Source organism: Brachionichthys hirsutus, chromosome 14 (assembly GCF_040956055.1).
Source record: "Brachionichthys hirsutus isolate HB-005 chromosome 14, CSIRO-AGI_Bhir_v1, whole genome shotgun sequence".
NCBI lineage: Eukaryota > Metazoa > Chordata > Actinopteri > Lophiiformes > Brachionichthyidae > Brachionichthys > Brachionichthys hirsutus.
Window position 1 is genome coordinate 9,144,235 of NC_090910.1, and position 19,665 is coordinate 9,163,899.

Sequence of the window (19,665 nt, forward strand, 5' to 3'; positions counted from 1 at the left end):
CTGGAGGGTAATAAATAACCACATTTATCCACGCAAAGTAAATATTAAGACTTCCAGAATGTGTGTAAAATAAGATTCTCTGAGCAGAGAGGGCAGGGAGGGGAGGGGAGGAGACCAGGGGAGGGATATTTACCAGAGACAGGCGTGAGATTGGTGGGGGGGTGAGGGGGGGGTTCAAATACACCTCTGCTTAGTCACACTTTCGCTTGGACGTCAGGGAGTGACTGGGGGACCGTTATCTCCTCCGGTGCTCTTCTTCATGGGCTGTGACTTCACCGGGAAGCCAACCCCGCCCGCTGCGCGCTGATCCCCGCTGCATCCCACTACTTATACGCGCCCGAAGCGAACGCGCACTTCCCAAGAGCTGCCCGACCAAGAGGAGCGACACCCCCCTCACATCTAACCGGTCCCTGAACGCTGCTTTGGTTCTGGGAGGGGGGTAAATGGGCAGTTATCCACCGGGAGGGAACGCACACTATGACAATAATGGAGTATCTCAAGTTTTGCTTCGTGTTTTCATGCTGGCTGAAGTTTGCAAATTCTGTCTCCAACGATGCAACTCAGGCTCCTGCGCCCATTTCTAAAGGTAACGAAGCCCCCCCCCCCGTTTCTAATTGTTACCCCTTATTGCGGGCAAATAACTTTTAGGCTTTGCGCAAAAAATGTGCCAATATCTCCTTTTCTATGATGTCATTTGTCTTTAACGCGGTGCCGCTGTTGCATGCGTGCAGCCACGCAAACGACAGAGCTTGACGCACAAGAGCCGCCTGCGGTTTCTCGCAATTGCTTTTTTATTCCGTGTTGTTTGTTTGCGTGCAGCCTCCGCTTTTACGCGCAGATGTCAGGCTGTGAAATGACGCTGCGAGAAATTATAAAGCAATTGGAGGCGAGGCTTTGATGGTTTCAGGTTGTTTTTTTTCTCACGCTTTGCATTTAGACTTTAAGTTACATAAAGCAAGGTAATCACACAGCTGTTAGCTCAAATCAGAACTCCCTTTTATGTAATAGCAAACATGCGCAACGCGAAGAGACGCAGTTGTAAACCCGTTATAATTGGAGCTGCGTGGCCAAGTACAACCTGTTTGAGTGCTCAAACAACCCATATACCGGTGTAAGTATACACGTATGATCCCTGACAGCTCCCCAGAAGTGTCACCCGCTTTTATTGACTTGTTGAAAAGCTCTTCTCTTGTTAGTGGCTGCGTTGCTTTAAAATCATTTCAGTTAAACGCAGCTCCTTTTATAGTCACACACACCTTGCAAAAACCTGCAAACAACAACACAAGTGGATGCAAATGCTCATTTTATACAAGCATGTGTGTAGTAATATATTTCATTTAAACCTGGTTTTCTCATGATGCTTTTTGCAGTGGCTTGTTTTTGTCCTCCCCCCCCCCCCCTGCTCTGGTTTTTAAGTGGGTGTCTTTCAAACAGTCTCCACATTTAACTTGGTGTTTGTCAAACAGTGGCCAGATTTGCAGGAGGGGTTAAAATGTTTGCTTCTGAAAAGCCTTGCTAGTTCAGCTGGAGGGGAGACAACACAACTGATGCAGCTGGTTGGGACGTAAGCAACATGCAAACTGTTTGGAGTTCAAATAGCTTCATGAGAAAACCGCCAAAAGGGCAATTTATTAAAGTAAAGTTTCGATTTTCATCAGTGACTATCATAACTATTTATGACAACAGTTTTCCTTGTGTGAAAAAGATTAAAAATGCAATCGAGACTGGAGTTTGTATTCTGCTAGTCCAGTATCACATATTATTTGCAGTGTTTTTATGAATCTTAAGGAGTTCTTCTCTGCCTCTTATGTTTTGACAGGATCATGCTGTAACAATAAAACGTCTTACTCGGCCATTTTGAGGCTGCAGCTTCAGAAACGTTGCGTTACGGAATTCGTTCTCACTTTTTAGTTGAAGGAGGGATGGATGCATGGAATGATGTCAAAGAATGCGGGCATGCATGCTCACATTCTTAACAAGGTCACTCACCGTGTTAAAAAGTTGCACAAAATGTCTTGGGGTGATTTTAAGGGGAGCCGGCGTGTTTAACCGTTGTAGCGAAGCAGAAATGACGTTTTGCAAGGAACTAATAACAATATTTATGCAGCATGGATGTTTTTCTTTGTGTGGAAATCCAGCCGTGGGAATTCCACCGTTGGTTGAGATTGAATGTGCTGATTCGTTGGTAAAAAAGACACAGAAGAAGAAGAAGAAGAAACGCAGACCTCTGCCCATTTCTCACCTATGCGTGCACCTGGCTGGTGCTATGAACTGCGGACGTGGCTGCCGGCTTGTCAGTCTTGGAATGCGACCCAAGCCTGGCGGTGCAGACCCCCCCCCCCCTCCCCGCCCCGCACCCCCTCCAGTCTGGCCACGTGAAAGAGGCCTTTCACTCTGTTTCCTGACTGACTGTGTGAACAACACAGAGTATACGCTGTGTATTGGTTTTAATAGGCAGTTTTTGTGTCGTAATGCGAGCCTGATGATGATTCGTGCGTGAAGCCTTCATTGACTTGCTGGTAATTCTGGATATTCTGTGGGGAGTGTTTGTGCGGATACAAAGTTGGGAATATTTACTTTAACGTAACAACGTGAAAAGCTTCGAGAAGTGAATCATTATTCTAAAACAACAGCGTGCAAATGTTAGAAATGGAAGGAACAAGTTGATTCGAATCCCCCCCAAAAATCCGGGTTATTATTGGATTAGGTCGGATCTTTTTTTCTTTTTATGAGGAAGACAATGAGGGTTTAGGATTGTTTTATTAATTATATTTCAGTGCCTGAGCAAAGTGGACAAAGTTACACTTTGGATATTAAGTCAGGCAACTAAGGGAAGCTGGGATCTGAGGATTATTATGCATTTCAGTATTACCACATGTGTTTGCTTCAGGCCTGTTTCAGTGGCCCTAAACGGAAAAAAAAAAAAGTTTGGCCATTGCTTTAAAGAATTTTCATTTGACTTTCCATGTAGAGAAACAGGCTCCATTTCCAGTTAATAGTGCGTGGTGAAAATGGGATTAAAATACTTGGACTATGTTCCCTTTGTCCTTCAATGGCTGTTTGATTGTTAATCGTTGCAACACTGCAGAGGGTTACGGAAAATGCAGGAAATATACCATTTTAATTATTTAATGTGACTGACAGCTCATTGGCTAAAAATATCAAGCATCATGCTTACCCCCCCTGGAAATAATGAATACTCGAGTCATGGTGAACTGGTGAGAGAGCAGGATTCAAAGTTGTCTTTCTTGGTTGCAAATCGCTGTCCTAACGACAGACGGTTCCACGAACTAAACCTCCGCAGGTTTGAAAACAGATTAAATTAGTTGATATTTTTCTACCACACAGCGGTTTTTGTTGGGTAAATAATCTATTCAAAATGACACGAGACTACAAAATTGTTCCCTGGCTCGGATTGGATGACACCGTGCCACATCCCAAGGCTGAAGGACCTGTGGTTAGACGTATATAATTGGAACCGCAGGCTTTTGCCGCTTATGCCCATGCAGGATTCTTTTATTGTGGGTATGGTATGTTTCGTCCATTATGGTGGCTCCAAAACTCAAGAAAAGAAAATAACTTTATTTTAGTTGTGGACAGGGCGGTACAGTGGCGTAGTGGTTAGTACTGTCGCCTCACAGCAAGAAGGTACCAGGTTCAAAACCTATCTGTGTGGAGTTTGTATGTTCTCCCCGTGTGTGTATGGGAGTTCTCCGGGTTCCCCGGTTTCCTCCCACCTCCAAAAACATGCAATTTAGGTGAATTAATTACTCCAAAATGCCCATAGTGTATTAGTGAATGGTTTTCTGTCTCTGTGTGACCCAGCGATGCGCTGGCGACACATCTGAGGTGTACCCCACAGAAAGCTAGGATAGACTCCAGCAACTTCCATGATCCGCAAAGCGGAAAAGCAATTTATTATGAATCTATAGAATTAATGGATGACAAAATTATACGTGTGAGGGCAATTTAACTTAACGATGAGATGGCAGATGTATTCTTCTGTCCTTCTGCAGAACACAGTTCTTAAACTTGTAGTATGCTTCATTGAGAACGCCTGTTGGACTGTCAAACAGTTTTCGGAACTCGCATCCCACGTAATTTTTCCAGCGTCCGATTTGGGGGGGGGGGGGGGGGAGACATCGATACCTACTTCACACAGTGACTAGCCAGATGTTGCACACCTGTTCTGTCGCTTTCCCTGAAGTCCTCCCTTAGACCTCAAAGCAGCTGCGATTGATATTTTCTTAAGAATATATCAAATGACAGCATGAAAACCTTGTAAAAATGTGAAAGTGGTCGTTTGAAGCGATGACTATGCAGAATCATGGTTTTACAATTCAGACAGCTGCTTCCAATTGCTCTATAAACCTGCTCAGGGCCAATCAGCAGACAGACAGGTCGCGACTGGCTGGTGGATGTCGTGAAGCATTTAGCAGCTCTGAAACTGCTTGATGTGCAACAAAACTGTTGCGTGCACCAATAAATGCTGATAGAAGATTGAATTGTGGCCTTTTGTGCCTGGTCATTTGATGAAGTCTATTGATGTAAAATAAATACTAATTCACTGTGCAGCGTGTACATTATTTAGTGGATTGAGCTTTTGCATCGTAAGAGTCTCAAGTCTCAATCCTACATAAATGCTGATGGCCAGCAGGGGGCTCCACTGACAAAATACATTGTATTCATAAACCAAGATTGTGGCAATGCCAAATTTGTGGTTTGTCCACAAACCAGTGGGGAAGGTTTATACTTTATACAGTGGCTTGTGCTTATACTTGGGAATGTCAGTTAGAGCTGAACTAAAACAAAACACCCAGAATAAACCATCTCTCTGCTACCTTCTCATGGCTGTCAGATTCTGGCCTATTATAGTGTCCCTGTTCACCTATTCACGTCAGGCTCAGTGAAATCGAAGCAAGGACAAAGGGATCTGTTCACTGAGCTAACGTCGCCCGATTCTTTCCGGACAACTTCAGCGAGCTTTCAGAGCAAACACTGTGCGCTGTGTGTTTATTTTTTGAGATGACTCAAATAGAATTAACGGGAGTTTGTGTTCACTCTGTCTATTTTTCAAAGAGGAAAAGAGACTGTTTTTCCTGCATGAAAGGCAAACCCACATTCCCATGATACATTTCTCAAATCTTCAGAAAATACTTTCTTCCTGTCAGCTTAGCCCTTTAGCGGCTGAGTTAGAACTGTTTGCTTATTGAAGTGAGAAAGTTTACCTGGAAGGCTGAACTCTATGTCAGGCAAATCCAGAGGGAGAGGGGAAGACCACTTAGTATATCCATGCCTTTCTTGGATAAGAGTTAGAGCAGGACTACGTGAGGTACATTCCTCTCCTCCTGTTGGCTACTCTCACACATCTGGCACGGGAGCGTGACTGGACACACAAAACATTTGACGTGTTGGTAAGCATTGCAAATAGCTCAGAATAACACGCATTCCCCGTTTAATGCAAAAAAAAAACAGTTTGATGAGCGAGATTTAGAGATTAGCGCACTTCCTTCCTTCCACCACGATCAGATTACGGTGTTTCCAATCAAAGTAGGTTAGTAAAGAACAGAAAAAGAAGAAACGGAAACTAGCCTGCTGGGTTCAGCATGCATCTCTTGAGCTTTACATGGGGCTGCAGAGCTAATTGGATCCTCCTCCTCCTCCGACACCTGACTGCAGCACTCACTGCAAAAAAGAAAAAGAAAAAAGAAATCGATTAAGAACTATATTCAAGTTCTAAAATGTGCTTCTGCATTTTGCTTAAATCAAGATGAGAGTAATTATAGGAATTGAAACAAGAAGAAAATGTCATTGAAATCAGTCACTTCTTAACTTGAAATGTGGCGGGAGCATATTCCTTACATCCCTGCGACCTTTTGAAAACTTTGAAAAGTTGTGTAAATGTGTTTCCTGTTTTTTTGTTTAGACAAATTGCTTGTCTTAACCGTAGCAACAGAGGAAACAGATGGCTTCCTCCGCTTCATGCAGTCTGCAAGTTATTTCAACTACACTGTGAAGGTGAGATCTTCTCAAGCACACGCACACGCACACGCACACACCATTGGTTTTAGAGGAGCACTCCTGACTTTGGGTCAATAATTCCCTCTTTGGTGTAAGGCCTCAGTAAAAAGCGTGTTTTTGCATGCTCCACCAGTTTGCATTCCATTTTCTGCAGGTACAAAGTTGCATATTTTTCTTCTTGTGTTCTGCCTCAGGTGTTGGGAATGGGAGAAGCATGGAAGGGCGGTGATGTGGGTCGCTCTATCGGTGGAGGGCAAAAGGTCAGACTACTGAAGGAGGCCATGGAGGCTCTGGCTCACCAGGAGGATCTTGTTGTCCTTTCTGTGGATAGGTATGATGTATTAGTATTATTTCACCATTATCCTGGGGAGATCTAAGTTCAAACTAGCAGAATGAGAATGAATGAATCAGCTCTTTTACTGTTATGGTTTACCCCACAAAACAAAATCACCAGAAACACACAGAGGTTTCACATCCACACTATATCTGCCCCTTGAATAATGGTGTGGGTTTGAATCAGCCAGCGCCAGCTCATGTGAAGGGTTTGTCATTTTCTTCTGTCTGGCAAAGCAGGAATCTTCATGCAATATCTTACAACGCGAAGCAGGAATGCTTTTGCCTGTACAGATTCTCTCTTGCTTCAGCGCTTTCATTTAGATTCATATCTGTCTCGGGCGAGCAGCAGCCTAGTTTGAGTGTCAGATGATGACATGCAAGAAAAAGAAGGCCTCGAAAGAAAAGGGGTAATGATGTATCGCATTTTGTCTTTCCTTCTCCTTCTCAGCTATGATCTAATCTTTGCTGCGGGGCCTGAGGAGATTCTCAGGAAGTTCCAGAAAGCCAATCACAAAGTGCTTTTCGCTGCTGAGGGACTGGTATGGCCGGATAAGCGGCTCGCTGACAAGTACCCCTCAATCCGGAGTGGCAAACGCTACCTCAACTCCGGAGGTGAGTTCTAGAAATTCAAAATAGGATCCAAATAGGATTTTTGTATTGGACAATGTGTCTCTCAATCTTTGGATGATCGCCACGAAATATTTAATTTGAACATATCCTGTGGCGTAGAAGAAGAACTGGCGCTGCTGCGATGTTAAGCCCAGGACTTACACGGTTGCTCATTGGTTTACATCCCACCATCAGTTGAATGAAATGATCTGGACTATCTGGAATTCAAGCAGCGAGGCTTCCGTCTGCTTCAAGGAAACAGTTTCAAGGAATAACAACAAATATTTTGAACGTGGCAAAAAAACCACTGAATATATACAATCCTTCTTTGCAAAAGGAGATGACCAGTATGTTCTCCTCTTCAGCCCACAGTCGGGGCAAAGAATTGCCACCTTCCCTGCAGCCATCTTCCTTGGACTGGCCCCTCTGATTTGGGGATATCTGCCTCCGACCGATCAGAGACTGCCTGAAGCATTTGTTATCATTGATGTGACTTTTGAATTTGTCTGGGATCCCAGAACATACCGTAAAATTACAGGTTTTGCTCGTTTTCAACCACCGATCGGAGAATGTCTTTCTCCATTTTAAACTGTCAAAATAGTCACATTTCAGAGCATTAGAGAGCTTTAATTATTTTGCGAATAAGTCATCAATGTGAGCAAAATGTTGTGACCCGACAACCGCTTCTTTTTCTTTTTTTTGCTCCACCCATCAAGGTTACGCCACGTCTTTCCACTGACTTGTTTACAGTGTCTGAGGCTTTTTTTTTTGATGGGATGCAAAGTGGTGCAAACCCTGCAATCTGGTTCAGTGGTCAGGTCCATTCAGCAAGAAAAGAAAAGTGGGGAGATGGTGAAACTTGGAATAGAGATTGCATTTAGAGAGAATACTGTACTGTACTGTACTATACTGCAATACAGTTACACATTGCTCCAGAACCACCAAGAGAAAGTCCTTGCTTATTGTGGCTTAAAGTCTATTGCAGACACACTTCAGCAAGGAGCCAGCAGATGCAATATAATTGACACCAAAATTCTACCAGCTGTATACGACCTTGCTTGTAAACATCTCCAAACCCTGTAATGAACTGCTGGCCAATGCGTTTCACAATGTTTACTTGCAGGTATCATGGGCTACGCGCCATACATAAACAGAGTCGTTTCACAATGGGATCTCCATGACAACGACGACGACCAGCTCTTCTACACGAAACTATATTTAGATCCTTTAAAACGAGTAAGTAGGTTGTGTCAAGACTTGTGCAAGAATACAATCCCATTCAAATATCTCTGAAATACACCGTTTGCGTTTTCATCTCTTTCAGCAATCTCTTAACATGACTTTGGACCACAAGTGCCAGATTTTCCAAAACCTGAATGGGGCAGTTGGTGAGAATTTGGCAATGCTGATCCAGTTCACCGCTACGCTTTATGCTTAATAGTTCTATGCTTCTCAATTGAAGACAAAAAGGGATACGAGGGGCATTAACCAATTACGTTTAACCTGCAAGTTATAAGCCTGCACGGCTCTCATCCATGCCGCGAGTCCATTTTCACTACCTGGCCTGAATGTTTTTCGTTTCCATTTTTTTGTTGTTGTTGGCAGATGAAGTGCTTCTCAAGTTTGGATCAGATCGTGTAAGAGTCAGAAACACAGTGTACGACTCTCTGCCTGTTGTCGTCCACGGCAACGCGTACACCAAAGTGAGTGACACAGCATACTCATGGAAGAGCACACAGTTAACCCTTCCCATCAAGGACACAAGCGTTGGGTTGAGTCACTGAACTCCTATTTCCAGATACGTTTCTGCTGGTGCATGTCTTTTTTTTAGACTTTTATCCAGCTAACATTAATCATCACAGATTGTATTTTACAGCTTGAATTAAATATATATATATGTGTATTCTGATCCAGTGACACTTTCCAATAACACTGGCCATAAAAGTCAGTTCATTATTCAACCTGGGGAAGAAGTCAAAAGGCAAAACTAGTCTGCAATTCTTCTGTCCACGTGTCTCCTATTCATTTTGGGGCGCCAGTCCCTGTTTATTAGAGCAGCGGTTTCACCACCAGCCGTCTGTCCCTGCTCTTCCTTGGTAACAAACCAAATCCGCCAAACTGTTGAGTCATTCTTCCCAAAGGCCTCACCATATGCAGGAGAGGTTTGGTGGGATGGTTGGGCTAAACCCATTTTAATTTCAAACTGGATCAGGGAAAATATATATATATATATTTCACTTTCTTTAACATTGTAATGGTTTTTTGTTCTCCTTCTTGGTGGGAAGGATTAGATTTGTACCATGGAAAATACTATCAAATTTGGAATTCCCACTTTCTTCAACCATCCTTATCTTTATATACATTTTTACAAATATTTTCCCAAATTACTCAAAAACTGCTGAACTAATTTCCGATAACACTCCCTCAACAAAAATCGATGGAAGGAGTGTAAAGAACAACGGAAAGCCAACTAAATCGACTAAAATGTATGACTTTCCAGTTTTCATTCCAACTCCAACATGGTCACAAAAGTTTACAATAATTATGTCTGTGACGAGAGACTGATTGCATTGAAGCCATTGTGTTGCCAGCGAATGTCTTCATTCTTCAGCAAACCAGGGCCATAAAAGGAGAATGCATTCAGATTGTAGGAGAATAGGAGTTTCTGCATGTTCTCATTTTAGTCTTACTCTGCAGATGTACCTGAACTACTTGGCCAACTATGTCCCCAATGCATGGAACTACGAACATGGCTGTGGACACTGTGACGAAGATCTTATCGACTTGTCTCAGTTAAATGTAAGTGTGCTTGTAAATGGATCCATCCCCCCCCACCATCCTCCCCCTCTGGGCACGCTGTAGGAAAGCATGAAGCATCAGATTTGTCCCACAGCTTGAGCTAACCGTTAGCTTCCATCTCGTCAGGAGGAATGGAACAGATAAGACTGCTGCTACTGCACACATTTCCAACAACAACAAACTTTTACTTGCTGGTACTTTTGGACGCCGTGAATCAAGCCGACTACTTGGGGAGAAAAGGAAGCGCCGCACTGCTGCGGTGTAGGATATGGCTTCTTGGCTTTACAGAAAGGCTCATTTAAAGGGGCGTCACCACCGACCGGCTCGCTTTTTAGTGGGCCTCTCTCAGTATTGGCTGCACCCACAGACGCTTTAGTGGTTATGCTGAAAATTTGTCGCAGAGTTCAGCCACTCTGGTGACGTGTGGTGCAGCAGGAACGGCATGCACTATAATGACTTTGGCTGCCTGACAGTATTCCTGCCAAATATTATTTCCTTTGGGGATAGAGAGGTATAAATATGTATATACAAATATTCAATGTCTTCTCGCTGACGAGCAGCAAAAGGGTTATTCTAAAATCTATTATTGAGACTAGATCTAGAGTCACCTTGCTGACCTTCCACAATGGCTGCAGATCAAACACTGCTTCTCAATAATGTGCGACTTGGTACAGACAATTCATTCCAATGTGGAACACTGGTCACACTGTGGTAAACCCAGGTCAGTGGCAGTCTAGCTTGGCTATTTGTGTACTTTGGTTTTGGGAATGAGCCCAGGTCTTAAAAAGACACAAAAAAAACCAGCCCTATTGCGAGTGACCCAGAGCTTCCACTGCCTCTCCTGGTCCCTCGTTTTGAAATCAGACTCTAGGTGTCGTTCTGTCTACTTTAATAAATGCTTTAGTCATTCTTAACGACATCATTTCCTGTTGCTGCCTATCCTCTGTATGTCTGGAGCAAATGAAGCACAGTCTGACGAGATGCGTGAGTTCTCAAGTCTGAGAAGCAACTGCAGCGGAACTAGCAAATTAGAAGCTTCTCTGTGGCTCCCTTTTCATCCCTGACCAGGAGTACAGACGGAGTTGTGTGGGCCGGAGTGGAACTGTCATGGGAAAATGTTTCCTCATCTCTTTTTTTGTTGTTGTTGTGCCTCCTCCTTTATGGATTATTTATCTTCTTTGGCCCAAACATTTGAACAATACTTTTCTAAGTTTACAGTCCTCTGAAAAGAGTTGCACATGGCTGACTTTCATTTTGAAGCGCAGGCTGTACCAAGCTTCAATTTAACCGCTTTCATTTTTGTCACCTTAGGTTATATAAGGGTCAGTCTGACGTTAATACATTAACACCTGTAGTAACGTTGTGCAAGGTGAAATGTCAAATAATCTGTGATTTATGTTAAACAGTGCTCTTGACTAAACTGTGTTTTGCTTAAAAAGGTACTCATTTGTCTTTCATATAATATAAACAGGAGTATCCCGATGTGCTGGTTGGAGTCTTCATTGAGCAGCCAAGTCCATTTCTTCCTGAATTCTTCCAGCAGCTGCTGACTCTGGATTACCCCAAGGATAAAATCAAACTCTTTGTCCACAATAATGTGAGTGAATACAGCTGCGGCTGCTTTTAGGATCTGCACTACAGTTGACCTTTGGCAAGCGTGGCTCCACATATGTGGCCCTCCCTAACATATTTATTTTTCATTCATTGCTTAGGAGGTCTATCATGAGAAGCACATCCAAGAGTTTTGGGAAGAGAATAGGAATGCCTTCTACAGTTTCAAGGTTGTGGGACCAGAAGAGAATCTGAGCCAAGGAGAGGCCAGGAACATGGGAATGTACGGATCCCGCTTCGCTAAACTCCATCTATCACAATCTTGTGGTTTAAAAAGAAAGAAACTATAAACATGTCAAACAACATGTTTTACAACAGCTTTAGACTGACTGAAATTTTGCCAGGTCAATAGTTGCCTCTCCAGGCATGAGGTAATGTGCCCCATTTCAGCTGGAGCAATCAGAATTGGTTCTATATTTCTCCAGGATCCCCCCCCCCTCCTCAATTTGGGCAATCTCACAATCCCGTGTTAGTCTGTTGTCATGGCGATAATGTCATTTCTGATCTCCATCACAGAGATCCTATGAACAGCACACAGCACACCTAAAAGCTTTGTTCAGGACAGCCCTATAATTAAGAAGTCTACAGTTTATTAGCCGTCTCTAATGTTGGTAAAATCCCATTATGCACCAGAATCTTAAATGTAGTGAGTATTTATTTACTGTAATCAGTTCTGGATGGAATGAAGGCCACTTCTCCTGCTGTATCTGTGAGGGTTTTTTTTTTTTTTTTGTATTTCATTAGGGATCTTTGCCGTCAGGATGCCAAATGCGACTACTACTTCAGCATAGATTCAGATGTGATGCTCACCAACAGACAGACGCTGAAGCTTCTCATTGAGCAGAACAGGTACGGGACAGACACCACACGCTCAAAAAGCTTCCCATGCTGGAAGATTGTTGTGATTGTTGCACCGTTGAGTTCATCCCACAAGCAGCCAAAAAAACCACAAGAACATTAAAGCAGACTGAATGAAAGTTTTAAAACAGAGCCTCTCCGTCTTCCTGTCTTTGCCCCACACGGAAGCGCAGGATTAGTCCGTTGCACCGACCTTAACGTGCCACTTTGCATTATATGAAAACAAACGGTTTTCCTTTCTCCAGCTCCTGACTTTCAACAAAACCTTCCCATGAACTGCATGTCGTTGTGGCTGCAGTATTGTGATCTAGTAAAGGCATAAAAAAAAGGAAAGCGAATGCCTCTCCTCGGATATTTAAAGACAAGCATGAGAACGCTGTGCTGGCGCTGATGTTGCGGGGGGAAAATGACAATATACGTTAACCAAGAAAAGTCCACGGTAGAAAACACAAGTCCTGTTGCACATCCATAGAAACCAACACTGTGATTTATGGCTCAGTTTTTCAAGTGTATTTCCTATAATAGAGAACAATCCTTTCATCGTGGTTTGGTTTGAAAGACGAAAGGAGCAGCAGTGGAAAAATATTGTTCCTTTATTCCATACAAATTCTAAGTAGACCAGATTTTGGGTTTAGAATAACAGGCGCTTGCAGTAAGCCGTTGCACGTATCCGAGTCCAGTCCAGTATGACTCACGGGTCTGGCTCGCTTTATACTTTATACTGCACAATCTTTTAGCGACTTGGCAATCATCATATCTTTCCGTAGAGCGGTTGATGTCTTCGATTTAGAGACACGCCACATTTGGCGGCTGGCTGTCGGTGGCCCCTGAGTTAGGTACGCTGCAACAGAACAGCCATCTCATTCTGCTTCTTCCCTTCCGACAGAAAAATCATTGGTCCCCTTGTCACCCGTCACAACAAGCTATGGTCCAACTTCTGGGGAGCTTTGAGCCTGGACGGCTATTACGCTCGCTCTGAAGATTATGTCGACATTGTTCAGAGAAAACGAGCGTAAGTAACATTTCATAATTCACAATGCCACGCTCAGCGATGGATTTGCCGAAATGATTCAAAAGACAGTTCTTATGATGCTGAAACAGTTATCATCCAGGTCTAGTCATAAACACAAAGGTACATAAAAGGCCTTCATTAAGACCTACATCTTACAATATATTTATAATCTGGGTGGCACAGCCTCAGGTGCAAAAGAGTCAAATTCATTTCCTCCTGACCTGCCCACGTTTTAAGCGTTTAAAAATACGTTGAAATGGTAACCAGATGGCACGAAGGAAATAAAAAAAAAAACATGCACCCTCCACCGAAGAAAGCCAGAATTAATCACCCGTGGCCCTGCGGCAGGGAGACGTCAAGGGGTCACGTCCTCGTGCCAGCACTGGCAAAATGTATTGGCTGGCCAGGGTGTGTCCGAAAAGATGTTTGAGATCTGTAGATAGAAATAAACCTCAAAAACCAAGACTGGATTTGGAATGTAATAAGCATCATGGAACCGGTTTATGGTTATAACCCAATCATCAGCAACCAATCACTGGTCTGATTGTGGATAAATACGATCTTTCACCACATTGTCTTTTTTTTTTGTTGCTAACTTTTACAACGCACTTGTGCTCATGCACGCTTCCTTCCTCTCATCCACGCCATGTTGTTTCCAGGGGCGTGTGGAACATTCCGTACATGGCGCACGTATATCTCGTCAAGGGCAGTGCTTTGAGGAATGAGCTGAAAGAGAGAAACTGCTTTGTTCTGGAGAAACTCGACCCAGACATGGCTTTCTGTAGAAACGCCAGAGAGACGGTAAGAACTCGTAGCCCCCCCCCCCCATCCTGAGGGATTCATGACTTAGTTAAAAAATAAAAATAAAGTACCTGTAGTCCGCATTTATGAAAACTTTTCTGTTTTAAGGAATTTTTAGATGGAAAAGTTTCTGTAGATATATATATTTTTTTTAAATGCAATGTATCATAACCCTGACATAAAGTCAACAGCTCAACAGAATCGAATCTCTGGCAAGTATCAGCGGTTTGAAATGTCCTCGTCTGTCATCCAGGCATGAACCTGCTGTTTATGGTCGCTGATTTGTGCTTAAAGGGTCTCAAGCCAATAATCCTTTTTTTATTTTCTCATCACATCATCCTCGTCAGTGGGACAATTTCACTGCCTGCATTGTATAGCCAACATAAATGTCGTCTGGTCTGCTATGAGCCTTTCTTTCCACTTGTTCTCTGTTCACCTGTCTCCGTTTCATGTGACCGACACATCAACCACTCTGCTGTACTAAATTGCCAGCATGCTGGATGTGCTTCGGCGCGCTATCACCTTTTGCCCTCGCATGCATCACCTCCCAGATTAACCCACGAAAAAAGAAACATCAGCTTCAGAGGGAACCTTTGCCTCTTTTTCATGCAGGCACATTTCTTCTCCTCCTAAGTTGCTATGTATGTGACATATACAGTGTATATATATTATTCTGAAACGATCATTTTTTGTTCTGTTTACATGATGCTTCTCTTTTATTTTAGACCAGTCACAGAGAAAAAGAATCTCCTTCTCCGGAATCATTCCATATGCTCAGGCCCCCAAAGGTTTCCATTTGTTTTTTTTGTGATTATTCTGCTTTCTCCAACATCCATTTCCAAATGGGTTAGTCAATCTGGAAGTCAATCTGAGCTGTGGCTCATTCCTTTAAACGGGCAAAAGTCTAATTTAGGATTTTGATGTAGTACTGAGTATTAAACCTGAAGATATGGCAGGTACCGTACTAAATTTCAAATTTGTCTCCGTCTTTAAATGGCATGGAATTCTGGTCTCATCAATTCTATTGTATTCTCAGTCGCTGCCTTTATCCTCACAAAATAAATCAGGCAGCTCTTTGGAAATTGATGTCGGCTTTTTGCTTGAGTTTCGGTTCAGTGTGTTGCAGCTAAAGAGAGAAAGACGTGCGTTCTGTCCTGGTTTTATCATCTGCTCCGAGAGGAGGTCACGGAGGAGAAAGATGGCTGGAGAGTCAGTTCCCATGCAGGTCCCCTGTCCTGATGCTTTACCTCGAACCGCCAACCTCTACAGACAACATGTGTAACAGCTGCTCCCTCTAAACGCGCTGACTGATCTCAGACTAGGCTCCAGCAAGATTAGTTTTTTCATTCTTCTGAACCACCTGGTCTAAATATCTTTCTCAACATGATCTTTTTTTATAAACAATTTGGAAGGAATTTGCAAGAACCAATCCTAATGAATCATCTTAGGTCATCACCAAAGCCTAGTCTGACAGAGTCTAAATCCCCCCCCCCCCACACACACACACACACACACACACAGCGCCCTCCCTTTGCTTCACTGTATAAGGAATATCATTCCTGGAGTTGCTTTATCCCAAGCACCCCTTTATTCCTGTTCTCCCACTACCTTCATCACCCTGTCCTGTTCCCAACCCAACAACCCCTTCGAGCTCCCCCACAACCCATAAATAATCTGAGATTATTTATACGGAACCTCCGCCTCTATCCAAATTAGAACATAATTGTGTCGAAGTGCACTCGGTTCAAGCTTCATTTTCACTTTTATGAAAATGACAAGTCGCCAATGAGCAGTTTATATCATTAACATCCGTCCTAATTATAACCTACAGCGTCAGAGTCGTGACATGCTAAGATGGCTGTATTAGGGTTGATTTCTTAGCTTCTGTCAAACTGACTGAACCTCTTCTTGCTTGTTGTAGGGAGTCTTCATGTACCTAACGAACCGGCACGACTTTGGGAGGCTCATGTCCACAGCCAATTATAACATATCCCGTTATAACAACGACTTGTGGCAGATATTTGAAAACCCCGTGGTAAGTCATCATGATCCCTCATTATTATTACAACAAAAGGTTCACATTACTGAACAGCTGGTATCAACACCTGTAACGGTTATTAGCCACGGTAAAAGGATTGTAGGGAACTCATACAAAGCGTTTCTGTGATAAGACTCCTGACTGATAAGGCTTTTCATTTCTGCACCCAGCATGTCAGGACTCGCCCCTGTTTCAGAGGGGAGTAGTGCTGTGATGTATGCAGGTCAGCGGGTCCCAAAAATGGCCACTGATCTGAAAATCTCTCTCGTTTCAGGACTGGAAGGCGAAATACATCCACCAGAACTACAGCCGAATCTTCACGGAGAACTACACAGAGGAGGTCTGTAAAAGCGTGTGTCTGTGTTTGAGGCAGAGAATGACAGAAAACCGGACAGAAAATCCCAACATCTGCTTTTTTAAACACATGTGGATATTACATTACATTCATTACTGCTCAAGGTGAAGGTGCGGTCCAAATCTCAGCAGTCTGACTGTGTGTGTGTGTGTGTGTGTGTGTGTGTGTGTGTGTGTGTGTTTGCAGCCTTGTCCAGATGTGTTCTGGTTTCCAATATTCACAGAGAAGGCCTGTGATGAAATAGTGGAGGAGATGGAACACTATGGATCGTGGTCCGGAGGCAAACACGAGGTCAGTACCGTGAGCATAGTTGCACTGAACACGGAGCCGTCATCAGCGTACTGCAGACGCTGCACTTTTTAAATTGTGGTTATATTATGCAAGATGATTGGTTGGTCTGTAAGCTCTTGTCCAAATACAAATAAATAATTCAGATAATTGCTGGTTAGTTTCATTTAATGCAGCCTCATAGGTCGCACGGGTGGGGTCTCCCTTGAGCCGGCCCCAAGCCCGGATACATGCAGAGGGTTGCTGCAGGGACGGCATCCGACGTAAGACTTAGCCAGAATTAAGCACGCAATCGACTAGAAGGTTGATTTGCTGTGGCGACCCCTAACGGGACAAGCCGAAAGAGGAATTAGTTTCATTTATAAAACTTTACAAAAAGGTTCTTAATCTATCATATAGAGTTGCACACGTGTTCTTTTTTATCGGTCTGTGATTGTATAGATAGCTGGAAGTTGCTGTGAATAGCTCTGGATCGTCATGCCACACATTCTCACTCGGGACATTCATATCGAATTACAAACCAAGACATGTCAAAATGCCCCAAATGCTCAAGAACATACTATTTATTTTATTGTATCATAATTTACAGATTAATCATAGAAATAGCACATATACTGTAATATTGGCTTTTATAACATCAGCAAATGGTGCATGTTGGAATGAGGAGAATCTATTTTCCATTCAAATGATGTCACTATGTACATTTTAAGGTGTGCAGCTTCCACAGAAATGCAAAGCTATTGCATTGGCAGGCAAAGAGCTCTCCTTAGCATCATTTAATATTGCATAGCTGAATATCAGTCTCTCAATAGAGCTTCAGTAGAGGTTTGTTATAGTAAGTTCGGCAACATTTCCAGCAATGGCTGCACATAGAGCTCATTTTATAAGCTGAAGCTGTTTGCTATTGTATAGATGGTTTAAAACAGAGACGATGGGTTTTATGTCTCAAGTGTTTGATGAGTGCGTGTTCCCTGTGTTTAACTAATGAAACCCAGACACCAGACATGGACAGAAGGAAATAATTCCAAATTACTGCCTCGTAAACTTTATTGTTACAGACATGCCTTTGATGGCTGGATGAGCGGTTACCTTTCACACCTTTTCGTGCGTGTGTGTGTGTGTGGAGTGGGGGGTCAAATGTCAGCCAGATGCAAATAGATGTTCCTCATAAGCTACTTTTAAAATTGATGTGTCATGCATTTGTTCCCTCACACACACACACATACGTGAAGAGTATTGCGCATATTTATTTACACACATGGTTAATTTAATGACCGTCCTCTGCGGGTCGTTTAAATAGAGCTAAATAAATGTCTACGATGTTGTGTTTTATGTCTGTGGTGTCTAATTCATGTGGCCTGTTTTATGTAGGTTGAAATTGGTAAGCAACATGTGAACCTAAACATGCACACACACACACCCAGTAAGTCTGCTGCTGAAGCGGGATGGGTCATTAAGCCCCACGCAGGCACACAACAGTGCAGCCTCCGGTTTTAAAGACATGCATGTGCTTGCACACGCTCTCACAGAAGCACCATCGTCATTATCACCTTGAAAACTGTGGTCGCACACAGCGAGGACGGTGGGTCATTCGTTCCGTCGTTAATCACGCCACCGTGTGTTTGGTTCCCCTCCCATTTATTTTTTTTGCTCAGGACAAGAGGATCACCGGCGGCTACGAGACCGTGCCCACAGACGACATTCATATGAAGCAGATCGGCTTTGATAAAGAATGGCTGCACTTTATCCGAGAGTTCATATCTCCCATCACGCTGAAGGTTTACTCCGGCTACTACACCAAGGTCAGCCTGAAGTCACAGAGAAGCAAAAGCAAGATACCACGTTTGAATTGTATTTGCCCCAAAGCCAAACTGCAAGCCGGTTTTCTTACATACAGCAAAAAGAAAAAAAGATTCTGTGAAATGTGAGATTTAGCATCGACTGGAAAGACTCGTCGGCTGTCAGGTAACTTGATGCATTCATGTGCTCTTATCCCAGGGCTATGCTGTGATGAACTTTGTGGTAAAATACACGCCTGAGAGGCAAGCATACTTAAGGCCCCATCACGACTCCTCCACCTTCACCATCAACGTCGCCCTCAACAGCAAAAACGCAGACTTTCAGGTAAGAAGACGAAGAGTCTGTATATTATCATACATTCCTTTCTTAAATCATCTTTGTCACAGTCTCATTAACTCTGTCTTATTGCAAAGACGATCTGTCAAATTATTTTCTTGTTTCATTCTCCTTTAGGGTGGAGGTTGCCGTTTCCATCGGTATAACTGTTCTGTAGACTCACCAAGGAAGGGGTGGAGCTTCATGCACCCTGGACGACTGACTCACCTCCACGAAGGCTTGCCCACAACCAACGGCACCCGGTACATCGCAGTGTCCTTCATCGACCCTTGAACTTTGCAGCGTTTTTGGCTTTGCTTTGCATTCTTTTCTTTTTTTTTCTCCTGCCATTCTGGGTTTGTCCTTTGCGTCACGCCTTGGATGTTTTGCCAATGCAGTTGGATTTCAAAAGCAATTGTTTTTTATAAAGTGAAGAAATTGCTGCAAAGGATGCTACGCTCACACAGAGCGTAGCGTGAAAAGGGAAGTGGCAAAAGTTGTTTGTTTAGATGCACAAACACGAAAGAAGTGTGTCTTCCGGGGGGGGGGGGGGGGGGGGGGGGTCTCATTCCTGCATCCACGGAAAGTAATTTATTCTCCACGCAAAACATCATCCTACCAGGAATGATCTTGATCAATCAAGATTTTTTCATTTGCTAAGTTATGGGAGCAAGCTGCTGTGCTAACAGCGACCATGCTAGAATGGCACGGGACAAGTCTTCGCATTTCAGGTAAAATATCACTCTATACTGTAAAAATATCATTTCTTAAATGACCGGTGCTGATCGATAATCCATTTTTCTGCAAAGGGATAGTGTAGAT

General features: G+C 43.3%; 1 protein-coding gene across 1 annotated transcript; it reads left to right on the forward strand.

The window, feature by feature from the left end:
* The first annotated feature begins 486 nt into the window (after window positions 1–486).
* Window positions 487–19,370, forward strand: plod2 (procollagen-lysine, 2-oxoglutarate 5-dioxygenase 2). Its single transcript, XM_068747799.1, has 20 exons — window positions 487–586; window positions 5,927–6,018; window positions 6,216–6,352; window positions 6,806–6,969; window positions 8,090–8,202; window positions 8,291–8,354; window positions 8,572–8,669; window positions 9,664–9,765; window positions 11,237–11,362; window positions 11,478–11,599; window positions 12,121–12,225; window positions 13,121–13,246; window positions 13,906–14,047; window positions 14,773–14,835; window positions 15,969–16,082; window positions 16,360–16,425; window positions 16,627–16,731; window positions 18,384–18,530; window positions 18,727–18,852; window positions 18,982–19,370. Exons 1-20 carry the CDS (start codon window positions 487–489, stop codon window positions 19,135–19,137), a joined length of 2,268 nt encoding a protein of 755 aa, XP_068603900.1. The 3' UTR covers window positions 19,138–19,370.
* The last annotated feature ends 295 nt before the right edge of the window (window positions 19,371–19,665 follow it).